At 41.0% G+C, this 17,523-nt stretch overlaps 2 protein-coding genes across 3 annotated transcripts; one reads left to right on the top strand and one right to left on the bottom strand.

Moving 5' to 3' along the window:
• The first annotated feature begins 118 nt into the window (after positions 1-118).
• On the top strand, positions 119-9,812 carry slc38a7 (solute carrier family 38 member 7). 2 transcript variants are annotated; one of them, XM_080458419.1, is made up of 12 exons: positions 119-278; positions 1,088-1,518; positions 1,918-1,971; positions 3,050-3,194; positions 3,797-3,932; positions 4,028-4,126; positions 4,276-4,333; positions 4,425-4,539; positions 5,360-5,507; positions 6,534-6,733; positions 6,820-6,871; positions 7,567-9,812. In XM_080458419.1, exons 2-12 carry the CDS (start codon positions 1,264-1,266, stop codon positions 7,667-7,669), a joined length of 1,365 nt encoding a protein of 454 aa, XP_080314545.1. In that variant the 5' UTR covers positions 119-278; positions 1,088-1,263; the 3' UTR covers positions 7,670-9,812. The 2 variants fall into 2 exon arrangements, with proteins under 2 accessions (XP_080314545.1, XP_080314544.1); XM_080458418.1 differs by having other exon boundaries at positions 119-160.
• On the bottom strand, positions 9,804-16,338 carry LOC308106582 (lysosomal protective protein). The gene is made up of 11 exons (XM_080458417.1): positions 16,006-16,338; positions 15,123-15,234; positions 14,902-15,039; positions 14,639-14,797; positions 14,424-14,515; positions 13,441-13,525; positions 13,201-13,353; positions 12,952-13,097; positions 12,213-12,375; positions 11,246-11,335; positions 9,804-11,160 (listed from the first exon to the last, which is right to left on the bottom strand). Exons 1-11 carry the CDS (start codon positions 16,191-16,193, stop codon positions 11,077-11,079), a joined length of 1,410 nt encoding a protein of 469 aa, XP_080314543.1. The 5' UTR covers positions 16,194-16,338; the 3' UTR covers positions 9,804-11,076.
• Between the last annotated feature and the right edge of the window lie 1,185 nt (positions 16,339-17,523).

Raw genomic sequence — 17,523 nt, forward strand, 5'->3', positions numbered from 1 at the left:
TTCATTCTGTCACGTCAGTGGGCTCAGAATGTTGTAGTTCTCCACACTTGCGGAGAACTACATTACCCACAGACGCTGGTTTCCTGTCACGTGACTCGGTGTCACATGCTCCCTGGTTGAATACAGCCGGGCCAGTCATTCCCTGCGGAGGAGGCTGAAGGTAACGAGCTGTCAACATTTTATCTACACAGTCAACCAAACAACCAACAAATTACCGCCAACAGGAACAGTTCAGGGGCTTTTACAGAAGGTGTCCCATCGGTGGAGACGAACCCTCGGTGTGTTTTGGCGTCCAGCAGGGTGTTTTGTTCGTTAGCTAGCTATTGTGGGGCAGTGACAAAGGGCATGGCTGCGTTGACACTTGTTATTGTTTCCGTGATGAAAAGGAGAGCACAAATCTAACATCGTTTAAGTTCTTAACAGGCATTGCTTCAAAATAGTCCGTCAAACCGGGAGTCGTGCCTCCCCGTCATGTAGTCTAACATGTCAGTAAACACAACAACATTAGAAATATCAGCCGATGTGTCATGGAAGCTTCTCTGACTTCTCTTCTGACCAGAAAATGTAAAATGTTCTTACTTTGCTGATTGTTGACGGGAGTCCTGCAGCAGGTTTCAGTGAGGAGCCATCCTCCAGGGTTAAAGGTATCAGGGAAGGTTTACAGTGTTGTTAATCCAGACATTACTCTCTGCTCTGGGCACCTTTACAATTAGTATATTCTCGTTGGATCGTTTCAAAAAAGTAACTATTTATGAACAATTGCAGGATTTCCTGTGAGCTTTTTCTTATAATACGGACAATAATGTACTTAGAACAATGTAATGTATTAAATCTTTATTATTTCCCCTCATTATTCTATAAAAAAAAAACAACCCCTGCAATTGAGCCAAATTCACAGTATTTTAAAGTTTAACCCACATTATGTTTTTAACTTCTGGTATGGTACAGTACGAGAGCATGCTATTGATACTGTGGTGTTTCCTGATTATTTCCCAGAAGAAATCTGACTTCAAGCTCTCTCTCTCTCTCTCTCTCTCTCTCTCTCTCTCTCTCTCTCTCTCTCTCTCTTTTATTTTTTTTTTTACAGATCAATCACCAAATGGCTCCACCATCACACCTCTGAGAAACTTCAGCTGCCTCCGGACATAAATCGCCACCGGGTGCTTCAGTTGGGGGATTTGTTGTCTCTTCACTTTTCTCCTGGAGTCTGATTTCATTAGGATTGGGTCAGGCTTCCTGGACTGAGCTGCAGCCTTTGAACTAATGGCGATTAACACCGATGTGGAGGACTGGGGAGTCGTTGGCAGCAATGACTCCGGAGAAAGGGCGTGGCTCCTGCAGAGTCCCAGTGTGGATTCTGTCAGGCAGCCTGAGGCTGACAGCCCCAGGGCTGGAGGGGTGTCGTCTATTGGGGCCGTCTTCATCGTGGTAAATGCTGCTCTGGGAGCAGGTCTGCTCAACTTCCCTGCAGCCTTCAGTATGGCAGGAGGCGTCACTGCAGGAGTGATGCTACAGATGGTGAGGAGATTTCAGTGATTTATCGTGCTCCTTCCACAGGTTCCCTGCTCTCTAAACTGTAGGCGTGTGGTACATCAGCAGCATGTCCACAACGAGCTCGATAAATGATCAGAATGAAGACGGGGACTCATCAGACGTCATGACAGGCCAATTCCATGTCTCCAGATTTTACTGAGACTGCACTTAAAAAAAAGCTAGATGAAAGGCTACTATTACTGTCTAACATCAACGTGCCTAAAAAAAAGTAGTAGTCAATTGACTTTATTCAGACAGATGTGCCTCGATAACGGTTTAAACTAAATGTTAGAGCTGGTAATCGCTCCATGGCTGTTGGTCTTCTTCCTCTCTATAACAGACAGTAAATTGTAACCTTCTGCTTTGTGCATCCTTTTGTTTCAGTTCATGCTGATCTTCATCATCAGTGGGCTGGTGATTCTTGGCTACTGCTGCCTGGTTAGTGTAACTCAAGAAACATGATCCTCCTCCATTATTATTGTTGTCTCCTATTTCATTTTCCCACTATCGAGCTGTAACCCCAGTCACTCGTCTCTCACTTCAGTACATTTACTGCAGACTTGGGTAATGTCATTGCACTGTGGTTGGAATCTTGATTGGCTGCAGAGCTTTGCACAGAAGTGCAGACTTTCACTTCCTGAATTCCAAGGCTGAGTCAGCTATATTTATTTCATCATTTGAAAGATGAGATGACCAACGTAGATTACCAGAGCTTTAAACTGGACCTTAGTTCTTTTATGACTTATGATCAAAGTTAGTGATCAGCAGGATTGCACCCAGATGAATGTCTGCTTGTGGAGTTCAGATACGAGTAAAAGTTGTGTTCAGCTGCAAAAAAGTCTGTTTCACTCTTAACTAAATAGCAATTTGGAAGCAGTTTGGAAATGTGTTTATTACAGCTACTTCACTTTATATCACAGTAGTTCTATTAGTTGGAGAATGTTTTTCTTGATTAGTTTACTTTTCTTACCATCGTCAGTAATCTAAAAAGAAGAAATGAACTGATGGTTATCAGTGTTTATATACAGGTGCAAAAAATAGAATATCATTGAAAATGTAATTGTTTTGTTAATTATTTACACACTAAAATATAATAACTGAGATAATGTGTCACGAGAGAAAGTGATAAAGAAACAAAATTGACTTTAAATATTCCAGTTTATGTGTAATACAAGTGAAATATATCAAAGTCTCAATGTTTTAAGGTTCACCTTTAAAAGTCCATGGAGAAGATATGATCTTGGGGTTTTTTGTACCGCTATAACAATTTTTTATTTCACAACTTGTCTATCATTGTCACAGAAACCTTGTCTGATGGTTCTCAGAAATATACTTGGACACTCATTTGATATAGCATGAAAAGCGCAGCCTTGCAGAGTGCACGTCCTGTGTGTGGAGTCAGACTGCACACACTGAAGTGAATATTTCATTTTTTCCTTTAAATGACCAAAGCACTCGATCAATCCCTTTGGTTGTGAATGTTCACGCTTTACCATAATTGTTCTGCTTCCTTCAGGTCTGTAACGAAGGAACCTATCAAGAGGTGGTTCGAGCAACATGTGGAAGAGTCACTGGAGTCTTATGTGAAGTAGCCATCGCCGTCTACACCTTTGGCACTTGCATTGCTTTCTTCATTGTGATTGGAGACCAGCTGGATCGCTGTGAGTACCAGGAGCAGCTTATTGTAACTGACTGGTTAGATAAACTTGTTTTGATGAGAGCGACTGGATTCTTTTGGATTTTATGGCCGGTAGAATCGACAAACAACGTGCAGAGAGTGACTGTTTTTGTTCTACTTATTTATTATTACTGTGTTTTAGATGATAATGAGAAACTTGATGCTTCAGATGCTTTATATTTCTGCTTTCTGGTAGTTCCTGAATTTTCTAGATATCATATTTTGGTTAGAATTGAGATTTCTAATATCACCAGATCACATTTTCCAACATTTACATGGGTTTTGTCTTCATTGAGCTTTGCTGAGGGCAAAGAGCATCGAGGATGACCCCGCTCAGCCTGTTGGTTCTCTCATGTGACCAAGTCTTACATTATTACCCTGTGACATGCTGACTGCGTGGAAATCCTCCTTCAGCCCGTTCTTGACCTTCTGCCTCTTGTTAATGAAGCGGTTGTGACTTCCATTATCTACTGAATGTCTGCCGCATGCATAGCAGCTTACAGTTCATGAATTCATTAGCGTACAGTACATTTCAGTGTCTTAGTGCGTCTGAGAGCTTTTTATGATTCCTGCTGTTTGTTGCAGTGATTGCTGCGATGACTCATGAACCGGCTGAGAACTACTGGTACACTGACCGCAAATTTACTATCGTGGTGACTGCTGTCATGGTTATTCTCCCTCTGTCCATCCCCAAAGAGATCGGCTTCCAGAAATATGCCAGGTACACAACTGAGTCCACATATTGATCCTGCAGCCTGTAACCTTGCTCATTTTACTTTGCATAGTGAGCATTTGAGTTGTTTCTCTCCACTGTAGTGCCCTGAGTGTGATGGGAACCTGGTATGTTACCGTTGTGGTCATTATAAAGTACATCTGGCCGGATAAAGAGGTGACTCCAGGTGATGTTCCCACCAGGTGAGGCATGTATGCACTTTTAATGACACTGCCATCACTTTATGCAGCTAATCGCCCTTTTAAGAGTTTTTTTTTCTTTTCCAACACGGTTGTCCATCGCATTTTCACGTTGCTTTGCTTGAGTTGCTGAATTGTTGTGTTTGTTACAGTGCTGCTTCCTGGACAGCAGTTTTCAATGCAATGCCCACCATATGCTTTGGTTTCCAGGTATCTCTTCACTTTGTATTGCTTGAACGCTCCGATTCTGGCTTTTTGTGTCTGACTTTATGAGTGGTGCAATATGGTCTTCTCTCCTCAGTGCCATGTCAGCTGTGTACCAGTGTTTAACAGCATGAGCAGGAAGGAAATCAAACCTTGGGGCCTTGTAGTGACGCTCAGCATGATAATCTGCCTTTTCGTCTACACAGGAACAGGTATTGTGTATTTTTGTGTATTGAAGTAATCCATCAACAACTCAAACATTGATCAGTGAAAGAATCACTGAAGCTACATATATACACGATGATCCTAAACATTATGATTACCGACACATGAGCAGAAATATCTCCAAGCAAAAGATTTGAGCAAGTTTGATAAAGTGGCTCGACAGTTCAGAGTCAGTTTGACACAATATGCGGCAGGTGATCATAATGTTATGGCTGATATAGTATACTTATCGCAAGATCTCAGTGCATCCTGAAAAAGTCCATAATTGTTAGTTTTATGTTACCCCGTGGTTTATTTATTAGTTGTTATTTATCTGTACAAGTGACAGTTTTGAGTATTGTAGTAATGAAAAATATGTCTTAGTTGAACATTTGTTATATTCTTTGAGAAGTGATCTGATGGGAAAATACTGAGTGAAGCTCTTTTGTGACGACCATTGTCTGAACTGCAGACTTGACCGAGAAACTGTCCTGATCGTATCTTTTACTATCGGAATGTTCTCAGGAAAACATCCTCTCATTATCTTTGGAATACGAACTCACACACTTAAACTACCCCCTTAAAAAGACTCCATATTGACCTGTTTTTCATTTGTCTCCGTCATCTCACACTGTGCATGGAGGTTAGGTAGGGACTCTGAATTGTCTGCTGGTGTGAATGTGCATGTCAGTGTTTCCACCCTAATGAATTCCATTTGTAGCCAGTTTGTCTTTTAAAAAATATCAGTTTACTTGTTTACTTGTGCTGATTGCCAGAAGACTTCTGCTGTGGCTTTCTCTAAGAAATGTAATGCTTGTGTTTGACCAGGTGTCTGTGGCTTCCTCACCTTTGGCTCCAACGTCAATCAGGATGTACTGATTTCATACCCTTCTGACGATGTTGCCGTGGCCATTGCAAGAGCTTTCATTGTCATCTGTGTCGTTACTTCGTACCCCATTTTACACTTCTGTGGCAGGTAAGATATGTTTTTTTCTTCTAAGGCCTATATTAACACTGGATATTTAGGTCGTTACCAACAATGACATTTTAAGAGTCTAATGATAATTTATCCAAGCATTTTTATTGAAGTCACTGTTTGGTAACCTCCTACAAATAAACTTATAAGATCAGAGAGTAGTTTAGTCATTTTATTCCAGTTGATTCCTGAAACACAGAATTCACTAATTTCTTACCAGTTTGTACAAATTACAAAGAAGTCATTTACTGCCATCTTCCATTAAGAGTAGCTGCTATTTCTAGTTTGTCCACTGGGGGTCGCGCTGCTACAGAAACGGTACAAAACATAAAGCAACTGTGAAACCCCCAAACTGAAGAGCAGACTGCTGCAAATTGCAAGTGAAATTACATTAACATCAAATCTATACTATGAGAGAGAGTTTGTGAAACACAAGAGATTGGCTGCAGCAAGAACAATTTAATTTGCCCTTAAAGAAAAGGCAGGTTGTCTATTATAACTTTTGTATAACGGCCTATTGAGTCTGAAGATTCAGAGTGTATGTGTACTTCTATGCACTAAACTTGGAGGACAATTTGCAGTTGCCATGAGTTGTAGATTATTATGCTGCATTTTACTGGTTCTGCTGAAGTGGGATCAAAGCGGTGACGTAGAGCGTTAGAGGAGCAAAGGGTCTGCATCTGGATCATTTATTATTGACAGTAATGTCAAACTTATTTACAACTAAAGTTTTCACATATGAACTTCTCTGTGAATGAAATACTCAAGAGCACTACAGCTTTTCTCAAATTCCAAAGAAGGATTTGGTGTCATACTCAAAAGTGAAACATAAAGACTTAATGCTTCTAACAAAGTAAAATAAGGCTTGATTAAAGCGTTGCGTCTCGTCTTACCGGAGTAGACGTTCAAGTGTCCGTACCATCACTGAGAAGCAGCACTGTTGCATGTCTCGTGTGTCATTTAGACAACTTTCCTTCTTTACTAGTTAGTGTCTGAATCTTATTTCACTGTGGTGTGGCCTCGCAGAGCGGTCATAGAGGGACTTTGGCTGCGTTTTCGTGGCGAGCAGGTGGAGGTGTGTGTGCGCCGCGAGCGGAGGAGGAGGATCCTGCAGACGCTGGTGTGGTTCGTCGTCACACTCGTTCTCGCCCTCTTCATCCCGGATATCGGTCGTGTAATTTCTCTGATCGGAGGATTGGCAGCTTGTTTTATCTTCATCTTTCCAGGTAACGACCACCTCATCAATTTGTACTGTCAAAGACGTCTGAGTAATCTTAATATAACAGCCGTCAAATATTATGCAACGTTACAGGTTTGTGTTTGATGCAAGCCAAGTTATCGGAGACTGACAATCGATCTGCAAGGTGAGATGACCCAGACTTATTATGGTCTTATTATTGGTGAAAAAGGTTTAAGCACTTGTTGAAGTGGAATTTGTACTTGTATACCATGAATTTGTAGTGGTGTACTGTGAGTTGTGTCCCAGTAGAAGTTTTTTTCTCTCCACAAATACAACACCACACTTAGACATTCACAAATTCTTAGTTTCATGTGCACAAATCTTTTTTTACAAGTCGCCGATTAAAAAAACTTAGATTTTTCCTACAATTGTTGTAGTACATTTAGTGACAAATATATTTGTGCACCTGTATCAATGTGACGTTCTTCCCCACGAGACACAGATTCTGTTTCCTTCAACTACAAATCAAACATCGCGGCTCTCAGCTGAGATATCTGGTGAAAGAGGAGAAAAAGGCGGTGCTTATCTGAGATTGACTGATTTCACAGGAGAGAGGATTTTGTCTCTCAGCCAATCAGGAGAGGGTATTTTGTCTATTGAGGCAGGAGAAAAGTTCTCGCTGTTTTGTAAATGTAAATGTCATGTAGAAACAGATGTATATTTACATGATGGAACAGTCTTGATCTGATAAACAGATTTAAACTTTTCTAACTGAACGACTCACGTTAACTTTAGTTTGTTTTTAATGTGAGATGCAGATTGAATCAAACTCGTTCCTGAGGCCTTCATTTAGTTTAATCCTGGTCATCTCTCTTCTAGCTGGCACGGATTGGTGGTCTTTGGCGTTGTCATGGTTACACTGGGAGCGTTTATCTTCGGCCTCACCACGACAAACTCCATCTATCAAGATGTCTCCAACTGAAAGGAACTTAATGGGAGAAGTGCCCCTCGTCTTTGATGATGATGAGGAGGAGAAGGTTCTCAAGACTGCTATTCTAGACTGCTGGATTCAAGTGTCATGTGACTTATTCAAGTACTCAACACCACTACAGCTCATCTGCTCCATTCAGAGTTAAAGCTCCAGAGGGTTCTTCTCAGTCACCGAGAGTCACCACAGGATGCCAAGTGACTTCAAGCTCTCCATTTTATTTTCCCGTGAAGTTTAAATAGCATGCAATACGTTTGACGCGGCTCCCGTCTCAGGACTGTGTGGCCGAAACATCCAGTCCTGTTTACAAGAGCTGAAGGACTTTATATAGTACGGTTTTACAATCAAATTGATTTTAATAAGGAAATTGTACCAATTTGTGTATTTTAAGTTGCACGGCTCAGAAAACCTTTGTGATCGTTGAATATCGACGTGCTGTGGTTCTCATGTACATGTAAATACTCTAATTCAGGTTCAGACTTTTTAATAACAGTTCCTCATCTGTTGAATCATGTGATTGGCTGAAATACAAGATGACAGAATTGACTATATTCACTACATGGTCGAGACTTGCCCTCTGGAATTAGGAGGTCCGGGTTGAATCCCGGTTGAAACAGGAAGTGAAATAGCAAGTAGCCAAGTTCACAAAGCAAGTTGCACTGACTTGCTGTGACCCTGTAAAGAAGGAGCAACTACAACACAATTACAACTACATGGACTAGATACACTAATTCTTTGCATTTTAAATCAAATTCATGAGCTCATCTGAGCTCTGTACTTTTTGGTTTTATTGGATTACTGCATTTTTTACAAAAATGTGGTCAGATTGGTATGAAGTTTCACATAGTTTTTATGGTTAATTACATTTAAATGATGTCTCAAAAGATTGAATGTAAAAAAATATTTTTTGCATAATTTCATTCATTTATTTTTCATTCTAAAATGGAGCTAATAAGCGATGGAAATCAAAATGAGTTTAATAGTCGTTTTCCAAAGATTAGATGTTTTCACAATTTAGTTTTTTCATCCAAATGCCATAGTTATTCTAATTAAATTCATTATAATTTCCTGACACTTTTTTGTGTCTACATTGTAAGTGAAGAAATAACTAACAAAGCAATTCAATTTTCATTAATATTGTAGTTATCCGAGGTGCTGCTGTACACCAAAAGGAAAAGGCAAAAAACATTAATTTAAGCCATATGTGTGTAATATGTAAGTACCTTAAACAATTCAAAGCACATCTGTGTGAGATGGAAAATCAAACTGCCTTTGTACTTGAAGAAAGAAAGGATGAAGACTTATTTCACCGAAATCACTTGGTGCACATTTTTTCTTTTTTACATAACAAACCGTCTTCATCAACTCCTACAACCAAACTGATAAAAGCCAAACTATGGACGTTTGCCACTAAAGAAATGAAGAGTATTGATGTAAAGATCCAAAGTTCAAGTAGTTCAATCACATGGAAGTGCTTTTTTTTTCTCCCTTTTTCTAAGTGGATATAACATGAGGACATGGTTTATAATATATCTGATATAGGATTCCGAACGAAGCCAAGTGATCATCTGTGTTTTGTGTTTACTGGGTCTTTAACGCGACTAATCTTGTTTAGAGTTGTATGCAGTTTGATTCCATTATTCCGTGAACAAGAGGGACAGAGAGGGTATAAGGGATTGTTTTAGTGTACTACGTCTATTAGACAGTTTGAATGAATACTGTGACACCTGCATCGTAGTTTAAAGTAACAAAAATGTACAATATGTGAGTATTGTCGTCTGTGACGAGTACAAACTGATTTACTGCTTTTAATTTCAATTTACTGTGGACAAATTTTTATGGTTTGGTGCTTTAATGTTCATGTATTTAAAAAAAGAATAATGTTTTAACATTTTGCTTTTTGGTGCGACAAATCAGTGTTTGGTCACGTTTACCTGGACAGCATTTATGATTTATGTCAATGACTTACTCCGTTTGAAACTGAAAAAAAAGTACAAACTTCTTTTCGTGACTCCCTGTTGTCTTCACATTGAAAGGTGACCATGTCTGTGGGACATTTCCGAGACCAGCCAGTGATGCTCAATGAATTCACTGGATTTAAAGCATGTAAATAAATAAGACAATGTCACAAGTCCAACAAAATCTTTAATAAAAACAAGTTCAAGTGAGGTGATCAACAAAGTTAGAGCAGAGTCAATAATTTAAAAAAAAAAGCAAACATTTTGTCAAAGGCACAAAAAAGGATCACATCAGTGCCACAAACATGAGCTTTAGAAGATTGTACCATTACTGTGTTATTGTGACGTGTGAATGCCTCCAAATGAATGAAATTCAACAGAACAAAACTGAGAAAAGTGTCATTTTAAAATCTGCGTTCATCATTTATTTCTCCTGCTTGGACTCTCTGTGCTTCACTTTGGACAAAAGCATCCGCTGAATTAATTTGCACATTTGGGAATTTCAGAAATACCTCTGCTGCTGTGCTTCATCTCCATGACATCAGTGAGCTAAACACACCAACGTTTTTACATTCAACACACGGTACATGAGAAGCAGGTGGTGTGATATTGATTGTAAACCTCTTGAGTTGCTTTTCAGTTCACTGAAAATGACTTTTCTAATCCGTACAGGTTAATGTGCGGCTTCTCCTTCGACAAGCTTGGAACCCGGATGTGGCAACTGGAGCCTCATCTGGGATCAAACTAACATTTTATTAGGTGAGCTTCAGCCTCTGTGGTTATTTGACCTGGTTTCAGTTTGTCCTCTTCAACTCTGATTCAACCATTAAAACAACAGTTTAAAGGAGCAAAATTCCAGACTTTGTATGCTTCTGTAATCCAATTTTGGAGACAATATATATGTAGACCTTTTTGCTTTCTATTTTTTCTTTTTAGAAAGCAGGGCAAACAAGTCATTTAACCTTCCAACCGTGAAGGTGGAACCTTCATGCCTTTGTCGATAATCTTTTATTTCATTATTTCCCATATTGGGCTCAGTAGCGAGATTTTCTGAGCCACTTGAGTTCCAATAAATACACCCTGAGGCATAGGGCTAAGTTTATCTTGTAATCTAATTTATCCCAGTTCGTTGCATGCAGGCTGCTGTTGTCACCGACTTTGAAATTTTGAGATGATCGTTTGCGTCGAGACTAGAGTGCGAGTGTGACACCTTTAATGTGTTAAACTAAGGAAAAGCCTAAAATCCCCCTCATTGTTCACCCAGCTTGGATGAAAATTCATCACGATTAAAATATTAGAACCCAGAAAAGTGCACACACTGAGCCGAGAGAAATATATGAACACAGAAATAAGGCAACAGTCCCTTTTCCCTTTTAAACTGATTCTTCCTGAGAAAATATGCCATTTTACAAAAAGTGAGCGCAATCATGCTCCAGCTGTCCCTCATGGCTCAGTGTTTGTTATGAAAGACTCAAACAAATGGAGAGCTGGACCAGGAGCCCACTGAGGAACCATGTGGCCAGCACCCTGCAACACAGAGGGACATGATCTTTAACTACACTAAATCTCCAACCTGAAAAAAAGACAACTATAGAGACACTTGTGTCCTTACCTTAACTGTCAGGAACGTGACGTTCCCAAACTGCTGGTAGAAACCAGCTACCTGGTTTTCATGGATCCAAGTCTGGTACTTGGTCGTTTCCTGAGAAGAGGAAAAAAAATAAAAAATCAGGGCAATCAGGCAATGCTTCTTATGGCTGTGGGAACAAATAAAGGAAAATAAATAAATAACATGATACAAATCACAATCCAAAAAGTCTGACTGATAAAGTGTGCAACAAAACCAAACACTGACCATCCTGCGGTATGCCTAATTACATTACATTTTGCACAAATGATAAATGTTTTTAGCAATTTCTGCACTTTGAGTTGTACTTTTATGATATTAATTACTTCAATAGTGGAATTTCTTTGAATGTTGTATACATCATCCCAGGCTTACAGTCAATTTGATTACATTTCTACACAAAGCCAATGCAGGCTTTCTGATCGCTCACATCAATGACCTGGACCTGTGAGGAGTGTTTAGCCCACCGCTATGAATCACAGGCCAAACAGTGGGACTCCTCACTGCCAGTCGTACCAAAGAGCTTTCTAGTCCTTTTTTAACCTTCATTCACACAAATATTGAGGATGAGAGCATGAGCGGGGAGTCCTACTGAAGCGCTCCAGGGAACAACATTCGCTCCACACAACCTGAACCGACTTCATCATTACATTGTTGCCCACTCATGGTGTTTGTGTTCATTTTAACACAATTATTGTGGACTCCCTGCAACGTTAACATCCACCCCACCCAAACCTCTCGCTGAAGAGTTTCTATTTTCAAATACTGAGGGAGATTGACATTACAGATTACAATATAGTCAAGAACTACATGCTCAATGCAAGTCAGGACGATGAGCCGCCTACGGCTGTATGTTGTCACTACGTGAAATGCGATGACCACAAAATTTGAATCATCTATACTTTCCTGATTTTTAAGAGACAAACTTTAAATCATTAAAATTGAAGGTTACCTTTATACCCAGGTCCTCCACAAACCACCGGTCTCCCAGGAAGTTGCAGGCCATGTCGGTGTCTCCGTTGTAGACAAGAGCCCGCAGGCCCAGAGCGAGCAGCTTCAGATACACATCTTTCATTGTTGAGTAGAGAACCGTGTACTTCCCTCCAACCTCATCGCTGTGAAAAAGACATATGATGGAAAACGTCCCTTCATCATTGTTTTTATTAACCTTGACTTAACAAGGAAAATCTAACAGAATTTTTTTTTAAATATATTTTTCTAAGCATTCTTGGCCATTATTTAAGAGTATCACTGAAACAGCCTGAAAACATTCAAGAACAACGGTTATTCCAGCACAATAAGAGTAAATAAGAGCTAAACCTAAAATGCCTAAGAACTATTATATCTTCAGAGACATTTGCAACCACATGCATCTGGTATATAATCTTTTATAATGGCCTTAAAACTATTTAAAGAAACCAAATCACATAGTTTCCTGTCTTTGTTATTTATTATACGTTGAACTAAAACTCAAACAAACTGATTGGAAAGAACTGGAATGAACAAACGGAGAAATGCTGCTATCCTTGAAATCATTCCAACCTTAAGATTTCATTCATCTAACTATTTGGATATGAATGCTTGACACCTACTCACTGGATACTGAGGCGTCTTCATTTCTCCTATGGTTGTGATGGACTACAGGTCTTCTTTCAGGCAGAAAGACAGTGCCGCTACTTGCTGAAACATACCTGCAGATGTCCCAGGGCGGCAGGACGTCAGGAATGTGTAAAGCTTTCCTCACATCTCCTCTGTTTAACCAGTTTGTCTGAGCCGTGCTGTTGATGCAGGGAGGGACTTCAGCCAAAGACACGGAGGATGAAAGTGGATCTGCAACCTTAATATAAGAGTTTTATTGACAACACTGCAAGGCAAAGTGGGCCGTTTAGAGCACAGGTGATATTAGCCATTAGTACGTGTTCACAGAGGGGAAAAGTCACCTTGTGGGCGTGCAGGCCAGTCCTGAAGTTCTTAAACAGATGACTCATGGCCAGCGTGTAGCCTCTGTGGGACCGTCTGTAACCCTCACAATTCAAGTAAAGGGCATACTCATTAAGGCCACTATTATACACTATTCCAAATGCACGATTTACCTGAAAAGGGGACAAGAGAGTAAAAAATGAGTCATGGCATCTCATCAGAGATTCCCAGATGAATATCAGAATATTATGCGCTCATACCTGCGTCTGGCAGGCCTTGGAGCTCGAGTTGTAAAAGTCACAGCTTCCGTTGTTACAGCAATTTATGTTCAGATCACGCCACAAACTGCACATAAAACATAGCAATCTCTGCATCGGTTATGTACAACTTATACCTCTACAACAGACAGTTTGTCATTCCGCTACTTGATGCAAAACATTTTAAGTGAGGAACTCTAACTCCTGGCAGTCACTTTGGGTTCAGGAGTGAGAGAAACTGCAGCAAGATTTACAGACATGTAGGAAAGTTTTAATTGTGCAGTGACATAACAGTTAATCAGGGAGCCTCAAGGATCTTCAAGTCTTCCACGGTTCATTCGCTTTATTATGCTCTCTGCCGGAAGGTGAAGATAAGGCAGTCCTTGAGAGAGTTTAGACTCTCGGCATATTATTGATAGACCACCTTCCAGATGGTGTGACCAGGGAGGACCTCGTTGCACTATAAATTTTTATGTTATGAGATAGTTTAGGGAATCCGACAGTGCCCATCCGGGCATCATGTGCCAAGGATGCATTCAAACACTCCATTGCTCGAGCGCACTGACCTAGAAATGTCCCAAGTATAAATATACACATCAATCAGGCAAACATGACCACCGGCCTAATGTTGTGTATGTCCCTCTTTTTCTGGGGAAACCCCCCCCACAACCAGCCCATTAAGGCTGGAACTCTACTAGACCTCTAGAGGTGTGCTGATCTATCTGGCACCAAGATCTTAGCAGCACGTTTTGTTTTTTTAAAACATGGACGATGCAAAACTGGGCAGCTGGTTGTCCAGCACATCTAACCGATGCTTGAGTTGATAGATCCCCGGAGAACTTGGAGGTTAAAACATCTATCTGTGAGATAACTTGTTTTTTCTGTAATATTGGGTTTGTTTTTGGGGTCCACTGCCAGAATGGGTGTGGCAAAAATAAATCCAAATTTAGATTAAGATTATTTCCTGAACTCAATGAGCCACTTACTCTTCTCCAAAGAGGCCGTGGTAGTAACCAAAGTAGATCAACGACTGATCGTTGAGCGCAAAGCTGCTGAGACCATTCCCCACTGCAAAGCCCTGCAAACAAACACGTTTTCCTCAGACGTGTCAAGATGCATGAAATTATATTCCGCATTTAAAAGTTCTAAAAAGAAGTTCTAAAAAAAGAAAGGGAGAAGAAATTCTGAAGTAGTGCCTCACCTTAAAGTTGACTTTAGCTGGTCCTGTGGCCACTCGCAGGCTGAGCGTTGGGGCGTATATCCCACCGTAACTTTCCCCAAAAATGAAGAACTCATTCTGAGTGAAGTTTGGGAACTTGGCGAAGAAACTCTGCAAGGCCTTGTAGTTATCATCAGCAACCTAAAAAAACAAAGACATATTAGATATGATCTCCTATCAAATACACCCCCCGTGCTGTTTCCAAGCTGCATTTGTGAAAATATAGTATTGATTCTTTTCCGCACCTCATCATCATTAGTTGCATATTTTTTGTCATCAGAGTAAGAGTATCCCACTCCTGCAGGAGACTCAATATACAACACATTGGCGATTGTGTTCCAGCTGAATGGATTCTCGTACAGTGTGGCCCCATCGTCGTTTACCTGCAAAGCAAAGTCGACACTTCCCATTCAGAGCTACTGTGGTTCCGTTTATAGGCATTTGATGCACAGTTATGCCTACTCACGTGGAATGGGCCATTTTCTGACAGGAATCCATCCAGCGAGCTGCAGCCAGGGCCTCCATTGAGCCAGAGCACCAGAGGATCTTTGACAGGGTTCCTCTGAGACGTCACAAACCTGCAGGAGATCAGGACCAGGGATTCAACCCTTATACTGATAGGCCAAACACAATTCTAGCCTAAAGCCACTCCCAGCACACACAACCAGCAATTATGACAAATATGCATATTACTGAGATATTACTGATTCTATTCCAGGATTTCACTGATACAATTCCACACCTGAGAGCGCTGACCACCAGGTCAGATTTAGGAAAGGGCTTACTTTACCGTTGTACATTAGACTCCAGAGGGCACACTGCCAGGATCTCATACAAGCTCAAATAATAGGAACAGTCTTTTGTGTCAACAGTAATGTGATCAACCATTTTTCTTTTAACTCGTGATTGATGAGAGGCACGTTTTGAAGATCCCACATTACCAACTGAACCGCACTGACCAGCCTGGGGGGAAAACTTAACACCTTATCATCTCCTTACTGATAAAGTGTCAAGAGTTAGGACATTTCACTGTGGTCAACAAGGGACAAGCAACACTGATGATATGGTTAACTGAATAATGTAGAACACACGAGACACAATAGGGTGATCCTTTTGGCCTCTTTTGGAATTAGATAGTGGATATATCTACTTAAAACCTATTATAGTTTAACACTTTGTTTATGAGTTTTTGAACTTTGGCTTAGTAAAAACAGATCTGGAAACACAAACGTTCTCTGTACAAAACAAAGTGTTCGACAGTTTTGTGTGAAATCACACAAACCAAAGTTTGATTTTGTGATCCTTGGGTGTTTGCACAGCCTGTGTGGGAGCTGATCGTTCTTTCTTACCAGTAATGCAGAAACCTCCCGGGTCTTGTCTGCAGGTATCCGGACCACTGCTGGTAGTTGGGCTTGAACGACATGCCGGGCAGGTGGCTCACCTCGTCCGGAGCGTACTGAGCCCGCGAGCCGAGCGGAAACACGGCCAGCAGACACAGCAGCAGCCCGCCGGCGGACATCGCTGAGGACAAAGCCATCACACACACACTTCACCAAGGGTGGGCGAAGAGGAGACGACGGTGTTTTCTCACTTTGACTTCCTCTAACTCCCTATCCTGCAGCTCTGTACGAACCACCAGGACGTCATGTGACTGCTCGGGCACGTGACCTGCGCCTGACTCCACCCGGAAGTCCTCAACGAAAAGTCAACAGCCACACGCGACGTCTTGTAAACAGACGAACCGCTTGTCTGTGAATCTCTACACCTTTACATCCTCACAACTTCATGCTGGATGCATTGCAAGGCAGAGCCACATTGAACAATAACAAAGGCATTCCGACCACATTGAAAGAAGACCACGATTGATGGTCCAATTAACCTCACATGCATTGGCTCAATGTTGTATTTGATCCGCAGAGGGTGACCAGGTGATTTTCTTATTTTTAGAGATGAAGTTTTCCTCCTCTGTATCAGAGCTGATTTTCAAAAGAGCAGGGAATCATCTGCTTGTTGGACCCATTCCTGATGAAATGAGCAGTGAATCATAATGCTCCAGATGAAGCTTCATAACTACTTGCTTGGATTGCAATAGCTGCTGGACACACATGGCCTCCCTTGGACCAGGTTCACTGGTCGAGGCAGCAGGGCTTGAAGCTGTTGAATTGGGTTGGCAGCTGGGGAAGGTGGAAGCAGGCAAATGAGAGTAGAATTAACTTGGCTGCATCTTTGAAGCACCTGTGAGAAATGAAAGTAAATGAAGAAATTCTGGAGCAGAGTGTGGTCAAGTGGCTGTTCTTTATGAGCTACTCTTCTGTGGGTAAGCTGATTATATTGGTATTTGACAAGAGAGAAAAAGGTGTGAAACAGCAGAGGAGTGGGGAGCAGTGTGGTGGTTGGTCCTCACACCCTTTAATTAAACCCATATCCAGTTGGGTGGGGACTTTGTTATGGAGAACAGCTCCCGCACAGAGGAGGTGGATCACACATTTATTATCTATTTAGGAGACATTGTGCCAGTTTACTTCTGGCTGCTTACATTAACTCAGGAGCAGCTGACTCAACAACTTTCCAGGTAAAAAAAACCCAAGTCTGCCTCGTCATTTTCACGCTTGTTACTGAAACCAGACTGTAGCAGTGCCGAATATACACGTGTTAAGTAAAACTCAAGTTATTAACAAATCATCAACATGTACAAGGTACAATTCACACGAAAAAATGTGTACTTCTGGTGCGTCCCTTTCACAGTAAACAACGCTCCTCTCCTTGTGAATGACTTTTGAGTCACTAAAGATGGATTCAGACAACGGTGCGTGAGACATTTTTCGTGTATTTTAACGTTTCATATCCACTGTGCTTGAATCTAAAAC

This window comes from Lipophrys pholis (assembly GCF_963383615.2).
Source record: "Lipophrys pholis genome assembly, chromosome: 2".
Classification (NCBI taxonomy): domain Eukaryota; kingdom Metazoa; phylum Chordata; class Actinopteri; order Blenniiformes; family Blenniidae; genus Lipophrys; species Lipophrys pholis.

Excerpts from the sequence above, each read along its gene's own strand:
- slc38a7 (XM_080458419.1), top strand. The coding sequence starts at position 1,264 with ATGGCGATTAACACCGATGTGGAGGACTGGGGAGTCGTTGGCAGCAAT. Across the intron at positions 4,127-4,275 it reads CCAGGTGATGTTCCCACCAG|TGCTGCTTCCTGGACAGCAG; the intron begins GTGAGGCATGTA and ends TGTTTGTTACAG. Across the intron at positions 6,872-7,566 it reads ACTGACAATCGATCTGCAAG|CTGGCACGGATTGGTGGTCT; the intron begins GTGAGATGACCC and ends TCTCTCTTCTAG.
- LOC308106582 (XM_080458417.1), bottom strand. The coding sequence starts at position 16,193 with ATGGCTTTGTCCTCAGCGATGTCCGCCGGCGGGCTGCTGCTGTGTCTG. Across the intron at positions 15,040-15,122 it reads CAGAAAATGGCCCATTCCAC|GTAAACGACGATGGGGCCAC; the intron begins GTGAGTAGGCAT and ends TTTGCTTTGCAG. Across the intron at positions 12,376-12,951 it reads CCGCCCTGGGACATCTGCAG|CGATGAGGTTGGAGGGAAGT; the intron begins GTATGTTTCAGC and ends TCTTTTTCACAG.